We start from the raw sequence: 15,383 nt of genomic DNA on the forward strand, positions 1-15,383 counted from the left end.
TAATAATTCATGTTAACATTTTCAAACCTGGGTATCTAAAGTAAGATTTCTAAACCAGTATTTTAACACCTGAACTGAAGTTCAGGTCAGCTTTTAAAGGTGCTGAGCACCTGTATTTTCCATTGACTTCAGTGGAAGCTCAGATAGATTTGCAAAGATACAGATCTGCAATATTTCTACTAGACTTTGATCATTTTCTTTTAATACAGAACATCTGTAAGAATAATGTAACAAACAAAGCCAGATTAATGTGGCCTTCATGAAAGATGCTGTTTTGACATCTCTAAAGCTTGAATGCCTCTACAGAGAACAGCCACAGCTTGGGCAGTATCAGCACTGCAGGCTTCCCCACACCATTCTGTTAAGGTATCTCTAACTTGACCTGGAGGAGAGTGATAAAGCTCAATTTACAACAAAATCCTTGACCTTTTTACTGAAACTACCAGTGGGGGTGACAGTTTTGTTGGTGGCTTGTTTGTGATGGTCACTAGAGACTTCAGTGAAACCATTAATTCGTAAGCTACTAAACCAGTCATCAAATGGTAACAGCTTTTGTTGCTACTGAGGTGAGCTAGATTCAAACTAGCAACCTAGAGTTGGAAACCCATTATCAGTACCATTTGCATTCCAGATTCCCTAGCAGGGTCACCCTTAATCATGAGTCAAAATATGCTAAAGGGGCTCATAAAATGAATGAAATCCTTTTCTTTTCTTTTTCCTTCCTTTTGTTTTGTTTTCTTTTCTTTTCTTGTTTAGTGGCACTAAGCAGATGGCATATTCAAATGTTGCTGGCACATAAAATATCATTTTTTGCCTGCAATATCATTTGTGCCTGCAGGAATATAAAGCTTGGTGAGTATTTGCAATTGTAAAAGTTAGCCCATATCTGCTACCCCACTGCTTTTGAAGCATAAATGCTGGTGCTTTGTGTTTTAGTTTTATATTGCAGTCAGTTTGTTCTAACCATTGGTTTATTCTTTATTTTGTCCATTTTTTTGGTCTTTTCTCTTTGCCACTATGTTTCATTACACTGTCACCTATCTCCATTGTTACTTTTCCAATGGATTGCTTTTTACCCTAGAGTCTCAGAATTCTCTGACTGCCTCTTAGTATACCGATCTCCATATGCAGCATTCTGTCCATACTTCTCCCAATTTTCCGTGGACTCTTGGGCTTGCTTTAGGAGCAGCTACAGTGTAAGATTCAGACACCCACAGAGTTATAAAGCAAAATGTGCAAAAACATATTGTAACCTGCTATATCTATAGAAACACCACCGGAAGGATCTATTTTAATTAGTCCAATACCGTATACTTCTCTTCTCATGCATCCTTGTGTATCTTCTCTCCTCCTCTGAACTCCTCTTTCATCTCCTGCCTCCTTGACTCTGCTATTGATCAACTACAGTGTGTCCCAGACATTTCCAGACATTATCTTACATCTGTCCTCCGCACCAGTTCTCCTAGAAACTTTATCACTGTTGTAACAATTTATAATAAAAAAATTCAGAAAGTGCAATTTTGTTTCTGTGTTTTTAAGAAAAATGTCAGGACCTGATTTGTGTTATGTCAACAGCAGCATAGTCATACTTTGCATCCTGCTGAGTTTGCCATACTGGGCTGTAGAGTAGGGTGTGGGATTTTGAATGTAGGAACAGGAAAAACTACAGCTTATCATTCCCTCTTGGAAGATGAAGTAACCTTTTGGGAACCCAATGTTGGTTCTGTTTTCATTTCTAGCAGCCAATGAAATGTCAGGTATTTTAATTTTGCTAGTGATTTGCTGTATGTTTGAACTAGCAATATTTATTTATTATCATTCTGAATTCTTATTTGTTGTTTCAAGAGAGAATTGCCAAAGAAGTTATGAAATGTAACATTAATGACAAAGTGTTAAATACTCTTAATATCGAGGCCTAAAGTACATAACAATATTTGACTATCATAAAAATATGAATAGTATATAAAAAGAGAAAACCTGGCTCAAGCTAACCCTAGGCAGGAACTCCATTCAGACAGATGGAGTAATGCCCAGTTACATCACGATTACATTTAGCCCAATAATTCTAAGGACATAAATATTTATCAGTAATCATTCGTAACAGAATTCAGGAGACATCAGCATATTTATTTCTGCTAGACAAGCAAAAGAAAGATATACTACCATAATATTAAGATTAATTTGAGCTCTTTCTCTTCTTTGACAGTCATATCACAACTCTTGAGACATCATATATCTCTCCCAATGAAGTGACAAAAATATTTACCTTTATGACAAATTACGGGAATAGCAAACATACCTACTTTGTGTTAAAAGGACTCTAGCATATTATGTGAATGACATCTCACAGGCTTTCTCTAGTGATTCGGTAAAGTTGAACGTGACACTAAGTTTCATTATGTTTTATCAAAGTACAATTAAAGAGACAAAGGAAAATTGGAAATTAAGGACAGTTGAAATCAAGATATAAAGTATCTTCTGTCTGTCTTGGAATGATTTGCACTTGGCAAGTTTCATCCAAGGAGTTCCACGTGCTCTATATCCCTAAAATTTTGGGTACTTGGCGTGCCTGTGGGTAAATCAGGGTACATAGGTGGGTAAACCAAGGTACATAGGGTGAAATCCTGGCCCTACTGTTGTCAGTGGCAAAATTGTCATTGATATCAAGGACAGCATTTCACCCATAGAGACAAAGGACAAAATTTCAAATGTGTAAATTATTGTGGAGAGGAAAGGTGGCTTAGTGCTGGGACTTGAGTTTGACACATTTGAGGATTAGGGCCAATATTTTAAAATATGATACACAGAACAATTCTTCTGTTCCTTGTTTAAACGATCAGTTTGCATTTCACTTACTGGGTAAAGACCTCTGGTCCGGGACATTTGAACCAGTGATGTATCTATCAGTGTAAGAACTCTGGATCATAATTCTTTAGAGGATGTGCGCCTAAGATCTGGAATTATTTGTCTTGAAACAGTTTTGGCCGTTAAATCCAGGTTTAACATCTACCACATTCCTAATCAATTGAACTATTAATTTTAGAGGTTTTAAATAAGTGCCTTGGAATTTGTGATAAAATTATTTAAACTATTTTATTTGGTTGTTCAGTATCTGTAGCCTGGATGTCATGCAATTTTTCATCCATATCCTTCTTTAGAACTGACTCAGTCTTTGTGAAGAATTCTCATTGTCCCTTAATGCACACCTAGTTTGGATCAGAATTTGTAGTTTGTCCCCCAGTGATGCCCATAAAACACCAAGAGGAAATGTGGTTTTACATCACACCTAAAACCTATGCACAGAGATCCAGATACTGTGGAACATTTGAGTAAGCCAGTCTATTGAGTCAATTTTAGTAATAATTTTTGCTGTTTATTGAAAGGGTTAAATTATGTCTCTTATAAGGCAAGTCCATACTGGGAAGGGGAGAAAAGGCCATCAGCATAAGGCCATTATTATAATTTATTATTATTACATTTGTGTTATTATAACCATCTGGTGTAAATAGTTTGCCAACAAATTCTTGCTATATAAAAATGGAATCTATATGTTTTCAGTATAGAGACTACAGGGTGTCTGGACTGTACTGTCTGGAATTTAAATGAAATTTTACATGGGGTTATTTTTTGGTTTCAGAATTATAGGAGTGCAAACAAATTTGTGGTTTTAAATGTCTTATTGGTGTTTATATACATTCTCAAAAGTTTAAAACTGAGGTCTGATACATGACAATTAATGGCTAGGATAGATATTGACAAGGGCACATAGCTACATATTTGTTAAAAAAATAGCGAAGCTATTAAGGTTTAAAAAGTAGTTACTGTGCATGAACATGATTTTTTTCCCATAAACCATTTCATTCCTATTTATTGTACAGTAAATATGTAGTCTTCTGTGTGGATTATACAGTGTTATTTTTAAATATAGAGGCTTCCATTGTTACCTGGATGGAGGCTTTCTAATCTCATTTGTGAATAAATGGAGGTTTTAAAGCTCCCTAAGAACAGATAGAGAAGACGGATCTTAATAGAACTGAAAGGAGCCTTTCTATTTTGTCCACAGTCCACAAATTATATACTGCCATTGAGGTTTTATTTCTGTGTGTTATCAACTAGCATTCAATTTTTAAACAAGTACTGTTAATACTAGAAAACATGTTAAATCTCATATTTGTAATTTTTGGTTCCCACCTTATACTCAATTTAGCTCACATTACATGGAATAGAATGTTTAGCATAATACATTAAACTCAAAACATACAAGATTAAATTATGGTTTGAAGTGGGATCCTTATTAAAGATCACTGAAATCAGTAGGGTTACCATAAGGAAAAATCTGACCCATTTTTGTGAGTTAGTTAGACATTTATGCACTGATTTTCAAAAGAGGCTCACCTAAACTCAGCATTGGGCTCATATTTTAGCCCCACAAATAACTGGGACTATTTTATAGGGGCACAACTGGAGAACCATTTAAAAACTTATTAGAAACAAACAGAAGTGGAGGAGCTTTGTCGCTGCCCTGAACACCAGTAGTGTAATGGGAACATGATGATGATGAATGTATAGGATTTACACATCTATCAGACTTGTAGACAGTAAGAAAGGTAGATGTCTGAATTCTAAGAAATGCAAGTAGCACAAAAACAGAAAGATGCACAATAGGAGTTGGTAAAATGTTTTCATTCCTCACCTTCTAAGTCATGGATTATTGATGAAGAGAAAATCCTTAACAATAATTAATGGCTGCCTTTCAAAGATACAGTGTTCGGCTATTGTTTTTCAAAGTCCACCTTGACTGGCTATAGCCACTTTCATTCGGGCTTCTTGGTATATACCCTTACACCCTACCCCAAGCAGTTTTTTGTTTTGTTTTATGATGAACTATGAATTATAGACAGAGACCCAGATCCTTTGTAACAATAATATCAGTGCCTGCAGTGTCAGCCAACTTTGGCTGCAATTACAAACTAAAAAAAGGTTTCACGATGTCAGTACTTGGATGACCCGGCTACCAATAAATGCTAGAATGTTGTAGGGATGGTTTATTCAGTAGCTGGCGGTCTTTAATACCCCAGTTCAATGGTTTGGTCATGTAAACACCAGTGATGAGCTCCTCAGCAGCACTCCAACCCCCAGAGGCCAGAATGTGTGTGTGTCCGGGAGGGGTGTGTGTGTGTGTGTGGGGGAGAATATTACCTTCAGCACAGACACTGTGGAGCACAACCCCTGGGATGACATGGGAGGGGTGTGTGATGGAGGTGGAGCTGGGATGAGAGGGGCATGTCAGGGGAATAGCGATAGTATACAGTGTTGCAGATTCCAGGCACTACTGCAGCTCCAAGAAGCTGCCTTCATTTAGGCCCCCAGAGCTATCTAAATTACGCCAGGAACCTCACCACAGAGCTGCCCATGATTAGGAGGTACAAAGCTGGCTTGAAGCCACCTTTGTGTCCCTTTCCCTCACTTGGGCTGAGAGATCTGTGCAGCAGAATCTCACTGAAGATTTATTTTCATATTATTATTCTGAAAATAAACTTGTTAAATCAGGAAGGTAGCAGGATGACAGAAGAAATCCTTAGGTGGATACATGGTTGTTAGGGGAAGATGCTAGGTACATATGGTTTTCCTGCTGCTCTCCTTTACATTAATAGTTGGAAAAATTACCTCTGCCACATTCTTGATTTCATAATTGAAATGCACTTACCTGTCCAATATGTTTTAAATCTGAAAAGTTCATTTGTAGCTTTCATTTCTTTTGGAGCAGTTTGCCAACAAAGGAGAAATAAATTGCTGGAAAAGCAAAGACTGTTTTCTGCAGAGTTAAATGGACCATTTAATAATGATATCCACTATCAGACTTACATCATACATTCAGGAATGGAAAAGATCCACTAGACCAGTTTTCAGTTATAGTTGAAGGACAATGCCAATGACCCTTTGCACATATATTTTACCTTATTCATTTCTGCTTATTTTATGTTTCCTACTAGGCTGATGATAAAGACACTGGAAATTACAGTGCTATGCAGTACAGACTCATCATACCCCCAATCAAGGATGGCAAAGAAGGTTTTGTGATCGAACCTTATGAAGGGCTTATAAAAACTGCCATGCTGTTCAAAAATATGAGAAGGTCCTACTTCAAGTTTCAGGTCATTGCAACTGACAATTTTGGGAAAGGACTGAGCAGCAAATCAGAAGTACTTGTAAGTATATGAATCAGTCAATGTCTTCTTGACATCTATGCCTGATACACTAGAGAAAATTCTAACTCTAGATAAAGTTTCTGTTCCAAAGAGCTGGAAGGGATAGGCATGAACTTTGTGAATATGATCTTTTCAAGACACTGAAATTATTTTTCCCAAACAAAAGCTTTCTGAATCCCTGAAAAAAAATGTATGTACTATAGCAATATGTCCTATTTACACAAAGATAATTCAACGTGCTAGATATCCACAGAATATATCCTCATGTACTCAATATCTAGCAGGATTTTAATTGTATTAAATTTAAAATGAAGAAGCCATATGCTGAGGGTTCATGGAGCGTGATTCCATTCAGAGCAAGAGAAATACTGTAGACAGGAAGGAATCAGGGACTTACTGTATGCACTGAGAGCGCAATATAGGTACCTCATGGTGTTTTATAAATTCAGATAGATAAATATTATGAGACCTCTGACAATTGGGTGCTTCTGGGAAAACACAGGTGACCACATCTTGGGTGTTCTGGGGAATAAGGGGAATAATAGGCTCTACATAGGATAGCTGGGTTTTTCTGCTGAATCGCCCAAAAATCAGGGGATATACTAATAGATAGATTTATTTAGCTCCAATCAACATATAAAGTAAGCTGCCCCTCTTTTGGCATGAAGTTAAGACAGAGAAGATGCTGGAAGGAGACCCTAGGAACAGCCAAACTCAGGGAGGAAGTTTTGCCTGAGGTTTATAGGTTGTATGATGTAGTCTTTTATTAAATGATCGCAAGCTATTCTTTCCACAGAACTCCTGCCTCATTTAGTTCACAGGATGGACAATGTTCAGAGAAATGAATCAGGGTTGTGTAGTGAATGAGAATGTTGTTTGCAGGGCCCCACCTCAGTTGTTGCAAAAGTTGATGCTGTGTAGAGAGTGAGTAATGGACCGCAGAAAGAGAACTGTTGTTTTCGTGATTTAGACAGCTGAATGCTGCCCCGGAGACTTGGATTCGATCTCTGCCTCTCTAACAAAGTCCCTATGTGATGCTAGTTAACTCATTTAAATAAAAAATTTCATAGCTGGCTGCTGTGTGTTCCTCATTTTCTGGGTGCTCAGCTTAGGGTGCTTGGGGACTGAGTTTACATCTGGAACTAAAGTCATTGGGAGATGTGCTTGGAAAAGATAAAGTACTATAAAATGCTAAGTACTATGGTATAATATGGGTTTCTCAGTTTAAAAAGGGTAAACAAGATAACCTGAGTAATTATAGGCCTGTCGGTTTGACACTGATCCCAGGCAAGATAGTCGAGTGGCTGATAAGGGATTCAATTTGCAAACAATTAAAGCAGGGTCATATAATCAGCATGGGTTGATGGAAAATAGAGCCTGTTAAACTAAGTTTAACATTGATATCTTTTTTAAAAAAATTAGATTACAATTTGCTTGACAGAGGTAATAGTGATGATATAATATACTTACCACTTCTACAAGTCATTTGACTTGGTACAACATTTTGATTAAATAACTAGAATGATATAAAATCAGCATAGCATGCATTAAAAGGATTAAAAGATGGCTAGCGGATAAGTCTCAATATGTAATTGTAAATGGGGCATCATCATTAAGCAGGTGTGTTTCTAGTGGAGTCCCACAGGAATTGGTTCTTGGCCCTACACTATTTAACATTTTAATCAAACATTAGGAAGAAAACATAAAATCATCACTAATAAAGTTTGCAGATGACACACAAACTGGGGGAATGATAAAAAATGAAGACAGGTCACTAGCATAGAGTGATCTGGATAACTTAGTAAGCTGAAAAGCACTCACTGTTTCATTTTGATGACCAAAAGTGAATGTGAGCCCAATGGGTGCCTGTGTACTGGGAAGCAGTGACAGAAAAAGCTTTGAGGATTATGGTGGATGAACACGAGCTCCCAGTGTGACACTGTGGCCAAAAGGGTTAATGCTATCCTTAGATGCATAAACAGGGGGATCTCAAGTAGCAATGGAGAAGTTATTTTGCCTCTTTGGCATTGGTGCGACCGCTGCTGTAATACTGTGTCCACAATTCAATAATTTGATAAACTGGAGAGGATTCAGAGCCACAAGAATGAATAAAGGATTAGAAAGCATGGCTTATAGACTCTAAGAGCTCAGTCTGTTTAGTTTAACAAAGAGAAGGTTAAGGGGTGATTTGATTAGTCTATAAGTACCAACATGAGAAACAAAATATTTGATAAAGGGCTTTTCCATCTAGTCTAGAAAGGTATAAACTTATCCAAAGGCTGGAAGTTGAAATTAGACAAATTCAAACAGGAAATAAGGTGCAAATCTTTAACAGTGGGAGTAATAATCCATTGAAACAATTTATTAAAGGGTGTGGTAGTTTCTTCTTTACTGGCTATTTTAAAATCAAGAGTGAAGATTTTTCAAAAGTTATTCTCTAAAAATTATTTTGCAGAATTTCCATGGATGATGGTGTACAGAAGGTCAAACTATGGTCCCTTCTGACATTGGAATCTATGAATCAAGTTGGACACCCAAAATTACTGGATAATTGAGTTTTGGCTTTAATCACTTGGTGTCTCAGATCGCCATCTGTAAAATGGGGATATTTCCCTACCTTGCAGGATTGTTGTGAATATAATTCATTGTTTGGGAACCACTAACTGTGGAATGTAAATGGTATGCAGTAAATAAGACATGAGAACACACACTGAATGATGAAGATAAAAATGAATAGCTATCTTGTGGTTTAGGATTTTATATTACTGCCTGTCGCTGTTGGATCAGCACCTTCCATGTAGATTGGCAGTTACAAGGACTTTAGTGTACTTCATGGAGCAGGCTATTCAGTAAGTATTATCCATTCTGTGCACTGAATAAGGCAGGGATATGGTGGAAAAAATAGTATTTGATTGTGTGTAATTAAAAAACTGTATTATAATGAAGAGGCACAAGGAGGTCGAATTAAGTTTCCACTGACAGCTTTACTCCTGGCATTTCCTAGTCTTTTGAGTGCTTTACTTTTCCATCTCAATGTTCTTTTAACATAGTTTATAAAAAAAAAAACTAATGTAATTGTTAATACAGTGCCCAAAAGTGTGCTAGGTGCTGTACAGGAAAAATAGAAAGACAGGCTTTCTGTCCCCAAGAATCTTACAGTCTAAACGTGTCACAACAAGTGAGAATAAGTAACTACAGGGAAGAGGAGGATGAGGAAGCACAAAGGTTACATTGATGAGATCACATCATTATTCAGTAATGGTGTGTGCACACTGATGATTTTATTAAAGTAAAAATGTTTGTTTACATGCTCTAATTATTTGGTGGCATCTTCAGTAATTTCCACACTCTCCACTCCCTTTTCAGAAGGTTCACACTGCAGATAGGACAGCTGAATAAATTTCAGATTGAATTTACTCAGGAAGTCCCATCAGGGTTGGTTGAGAGGGAGGAAAAATGGTGATTCAGTCCCCACTTGTGGAGCCTGGTTCCTTGGGACACTGCCTAGGAAAGTCTCCTCAGAGTTGAGTGAAAAAGGACTAGTGTGGCCCTCCCATTTTCCATGCATGCTTACCTTGGTCCCCTGCAAGTTTTTCCTCTCTCTTCTGGTGGAATTGGAGGCAATGTTTTGTCCCAATAGCATCCGCAAAGGTGAGAATTTACCCATATGTACCTCCTGCCCATATTTAGGCCTAAATTTAATAATGTAGTGATGGAAATCTTGATATGCATGGGGGGGCGTGCTAAAGTTATTGTGGGAATCTTCACTTTTTGGTCCCCTGATCTGGGTTTGGATTTTTACATTTGTTATAGTACTATGGCTTGAACATCTTTTGTACAATTCATATACATAGATACAATAATCATAACTTATGACCCATAGAGAACTTACGGTAAAGTGGCTGCTTCTTTTTTAAGAACTATATTTATGAAGTACTCATTAAATACTTAGGGAGTAACTGCTTTAACTGACTAATGCCATTAATTCTACTAAGCTGTTCATTGCTTTAGAGTTCCATTTACTTAAATGATCCTGAATTTTATGGCGAGTTCTTTAAATTTATTTTTTTCTTATACAGGAGTGTGCATATGCAGATCAGTGCACCTGATGACATTTCAAGAACATTTAAATATTTTAAGTTGAATTAAACTTCAAAACTGGCAGATCATATTTGATGTGAAATGATATTCAAGCATGTCTGCCAAAGTGCTTACATGGCTTAAACTTCATTTGTGAAAATCAAGGGGTGTCTTTATTCTTTGAGAACGAAGAATAGTTTGATTTTTAAATTTCTTATGCTTGATGTTGTCCTGCTTTCCAAATCTTGGCTGGCTACAGAATCCTTCACGGAGAGGTGATGGAGGGCACAGTAGTTGCTGTAATCTCCTTATGGACATTCTCCAACTTTTAATAAAGATTTCAGATTTTACTTTCTCTGTAAAAACTGGGAGCAACTGCTCTTTTTATAGCCTAAGAGAATAGTACACTTTTCAAACATCATCAAGATTTAAACTTCTTGTTTGCCAGCTCAGTGGCTTAATGATGTGATGTATTATTCTGGAAGCTCCAGAGAACTTTCAATCATGGTGCTTCTGATTTGGTTAAAACTCTGTTTAAGAGAAGAAAGCTCATTTCCCAATCTCAGTTTACCTTTATAGATTTCATTCTTCCTTCTTAGTGATGAGGAGGCTGACTGTTCTTGAAATGAAAAGGAAAGGAGTTAATGCAGATAGAATGCAAAAGAGAAGAGAGCATGAAGTCATGCTTCAAGAAATTTCAAACAGGGAGAGATGTAATAGTCTTTTCTTCAATATCAGTCTGAAAAGAACTTGAGGAAGCTGGATCAGAATGGATGCAAAAGAAGTTAGACTTTTTAGTGTGCTCACTTGGTGCACATAGGTGGTATCGTGTATCTGGTGGCTCTTTAAAATGGCACCTGGATACAGTGCTGTCCAGGGAAATTCATTCTGCAGGATGAGTAGTTTGGAAATGGAATCCTGGTCCCATTTAAGTCAATGAGAGTTTTGCCATTTACATCAATATGGGGCCAGGATTTCACCCACATTTACTAATTTGTTATAAATATTTTTTTTTAAGGTTGACAGTACATGTTATTTTCTGACCTGTGTATTAAGAGAGAAGAGGTCAGATATGCAAGATAAGGGAATATAACTGTGTGTTACTTATATTTTTAGACCCCTTTGGAAGAAACTAACGAAATAGAACTAAACATGAAAATAAAAATATTACTGGGGACTTTATCTACAATGATGCAATCAGAATTGTGACAAGATGTTATAGTTTAGTAACAAAATATTGTTAATTTATTTTAATTAATCTAAAATCTGCATTGCTATTAAAGAAATTTAAACAATATGGCAGTTGAGGTACCCATAATGCATTAAACTGGAAATAAAACTAGCTTAAAATCCCCTCAAAATCAACATCTCATTTTTAGTTAAGTCCTTGCCCTACTGTTTTGGCTACTAAGTGAAGCAAGGCTTCCCAATTCACTTATTCTTGGATTGAAATGTAAAATCATTACAACAGGGCATGGCTTTGAAGACAGGAAAACAATTATCCTGTTGTTTTTGAATTGGGAGAATGTTATGCATGAAAAGACCAACTGTATTTCATTCCTGTGTTTTCAGGTCTCTGTGGTCAATCAGTTGGATATGCAAGTCATCGTTTCTAATGTTCCTCCCACTCTTGTGGAACAAAACAAAGATCAACTTATAGGGTAATGCATTTATTTAATATATAAATACCAGTTCACTGTGTTTGGTTTTAGGTTCAGCAAGTGTTAGTCACTATTCGCTGATGTTGGATAAAGGTTTTATTGAATGAGAGTAAGAAAAGAAGTATTTGGAAAGACAGTAGTACAAAAGATCTAACATTGAATATTTGAAGGCACATCTATGTAATTCCAAAAAGTCCAGGGTTAAAGAGAAAGACCTGTGTCTTATAACATTTTCCTCTCATTTATATCTGTGCAACCTCATTGACATCAACATTCACTTCAGTTGGATTGCATGGATGCAACTCAGGTTAGAATTTTGGCCCACAATTTTTTGTCGTGGTCAATATTTGACTTGCATTATTATTAAAATTTTTATACAGTGATAAAGACATTGTTAATGGTAAGTGATTTTTTATTTTATTTATAAGGTATCATGCAAAGACATTAGCCACAGATAGTGGAAAAAAAGATAATAATTGAAACGCGTAATGCTTTGTGACAAAACTGAAGATTTTTGCTATATTGGAAACTGTCCAAAATCATTTTTGTAAGATATATGTTAATATACTGCATATTCCAAACATACAGTAATCTCCAGAAGTGTCAGGATTTCATGGTTAGTTTCTCTTTTAAGTCAGGAAGAAATTGCTTTGCTCTGTCTCTTCAGCAATGCAATCATAAATTAATCTAAATAGGAGAGAAAATATTTCAACTTCCAGTTTAATTTCTCTCATGAGATCAGGGAAGAAAGTTGTTTGGCTTATTTATGACAGAAATTGCTAAAGGAGATATTCACTTTTTTAGCTTTTGCTCTTCTGTCAGTTCTTTAAGGCAGTGAGGCAGGATATTCAGCAGATTGCAGAAGTTTCAGTCTATCTTGGCTGTCATTGTGATCTTACTCCCCTTGAAGAATGAGATGCATTAGGAGTAATGATGAGCTTATCCACTGAAAAGGGAGAGCATCATCCCCATAATACCGTTTGTTTCCTCAGTCCTGGAAAAAAAAAGTGGTTACTCATGAGGATGTGTGGGTTTTCCCCTTCCTCCATTCTATTTTGAACCAGGTATAGTTCAGCTGCTAGATTCTAATGTCAAAAACACTACTTAAATTGTCTAGGCAATGGTCTATACTCACAGTGACTCTATCTCCCAGGTTTATGAACAACAGAAATAGACATCTGCCTACTTAACAGTAGGAACTTTCCTTCAAAAAAGTGGCAGTTTTTGGCATTGTCTACAAAGATAAAGAGCTTATCCTTCAATTACCTTTCAATTATAGATTTGGGTGTTATTTGTCTCTCCTTTGCTAACGTTTCAAGTTGAGTTTATCAGGGTATGCCACGCAGTAATATCTTCTTTTTACAAGATAAATAATGTATAGACTCCCTGGGCTCCAGCTTTACTCAAATGGGATGATGATAATTTCGAGGATGAAAGGTGAGATTTTGTGCTATGTCTCTAAGAAGCACATCACAGAACTTACAGCCCAAAGGAAAGGGGCAGGCCAAACTGGCTTTAAGCCATCTTTGAGCCCTCCCAATTCTGGACTGTTCATGGCCTCATGGGCAGTTAGTGTAATTTACACAACTCTGGGTGGCTTCCTAAGTTATAGGACCTTCCCACAGCTGTCTATGGGTGGCAGCAATGCTTAAAACCTCAGTAATGCTATGCGCTGCAGCTCACCCCAAACATTCTCCTCCTAGTCCCAGGGGCACCCCGATGTGCCTCTACAAGGCTTGTGAGAAGGTCAGTGGAAAACAGTTTTTGGCCATCTTCATCAGTCCTGTGGCTGAGGTCATTCTTCTCCAGCCTGATCTGGGATATTCATCTCTCCTTTATGTTGTTCCACTCTTTTTATGTGGCATAAAGGATTTGGAGCATACGTGAGACTCTTACCCAAAGAGTCTAGATTGTACTGTGGTTGATTCTTTTGAATATATGTAATGATGAAATATGTCTCAAATGAACTCAGATGAGATTTTACCTTCAGTCAAACATCTGCCAGAAAATTAGTACAGTGCAAATGTAACAGCCCTGTCCTTAATGATAAACATTATAAACTGCTTTCATTGAGACAAATTATTAGTTTATATTAGAATTGCATGAATTCTGGAAAAAGCTGTTATGGAAAATGTGTTCAAATAAAACTGTTAATTTGTTTCAGCAGCATTCACAAGTAAACACTTTTTATTCATTTTCTAAATATGTCTTTAGATTTGACTGTTTTAGTTAGGAAAAATATTTGCAGAAACTTGAAGTTTCAAGAATGCTCATACAAATATATATTTATCTGAAAGTTTCAGCCAGAAATATATTTGCATGGTCTTCTTGAAATTCCTTTGATTTTCCTCCTGCTGTTTATAAAAGCTTTAATCATTCAATTAGGGTGTAAAAGCTAAATGTGATTTATATGACCCATCAAATGCTACACATAACAAATAATGAATAATCAAAAAAATAGTGAATGCAAATAGCTTGTGAACCACCCATAAGTTGAAATATTTTTGCCTGAAGTGTTTTCTGAACAATTTCAATAATGAACAAATTCATAAAAAATAGAGCATTGACGTATAATTCCTGAACAGAAAAAAGAGCTACATTCATCAAATAAATTATGTTCTACAGAGGATTTGCCCAGCTCTCGTTTGCACTAAAGTTACACTAAATAAAAATGTTAAAACTGAAAGATCCAAAAATCTAACCTCTGATGACAACTGTAACTATTTAGACATTGGGAAAGTTGGATATTTAGTAACTTTGACAGTGGTAGAGATTGTCCGAATAAAGTAATATTTAAAGTGGCTACAACCTATTAAGAAATATATGTTGTTGTTCTTTCAAATGAGAACAGTTAACTCAGCCAAACCTCAGATGTACCTTGTATAGATGGTCAGTGGCTGGAATAAAATAATATTCTATACATATAACTAAAATTTCTGTTCTATGTTCATTTTGCTTTAAAGTATTGGCTTATTAGAAAGAGATAAGCAAAGTACCACTAGCTGACATTTCAGATAGTGCCATGATCCTGTGAAGTCATTCAATAAACACTACAGACTTCCCCTGACTACTTCAATTTCATCAACCAGCTGTCAATGTCCCCTAGTCTACACATCAATGTCAAACTCCCCATTTCATTCACCCACTTCAATGAAGGCTGTTTGGGGCGGGTCCAGCTAGGTCTGCTTCAGCAGTGCTGACAGAGAAAAAATGGGTTTTTCTTTATTGGAGAAATTGATGTGTGCTCCCTTCAGAATAAATCTCTTTTTGGAGGCAGGGAGCAGAATTAGGAACTATTTTCATATTTATTTAAAATATGCACTATGTCTCTTTATGAATAGGGTACAGTCTATAAAGGAATGTGTGACTCATGTGGCTCTGCACTTCCCGGTTTTAGCTAAAAACACTTGAGGGAGGCTGATTTTGTGCTACT

At 36.5% G+C, this 15,383-nt stretch overlaps 1 protein-coding gene across 1 annotated transcript in view; it reads left to right on the forward strand.

Annotated features, from left to right (window-relative positions):
- PCDH15 (protocadherin related 15) overlaps positions 1-15,383 on the forward strand; it is a 1,406,570-nt gene that overhangs the window by 1,319,317 nt on the left and 71,870 nt on the right. The window contains exons 32-33 of the mRNA XM_050959272.1: positions 5,994-6,209; positions 11,862-11,950. Coding sequence (XP_050815229.1) covers positions 5,994-6,209; positions 11,862-11,950 — 305 coding nt within the window. The remainder of the gene's footprint in view (positions 1-5,993; positions 6,210-11,861; positions 11,951-15,383) is intronic.

This window comes from Gopherus flavomarginatus, chromosome 6 (assembly GCF_025201925.1).
Source record: "Gopherus flavomarginatus isolate rGopFla2 chromosome 6, rGopFla2.mat.asm, whole genome shotgun sequence".
Lineage (NCBI taxonomy): Eukaryota > Metazoa > Chordata > Testudines > Testudinidae > Gopherus > Gopherus flavomarginatus.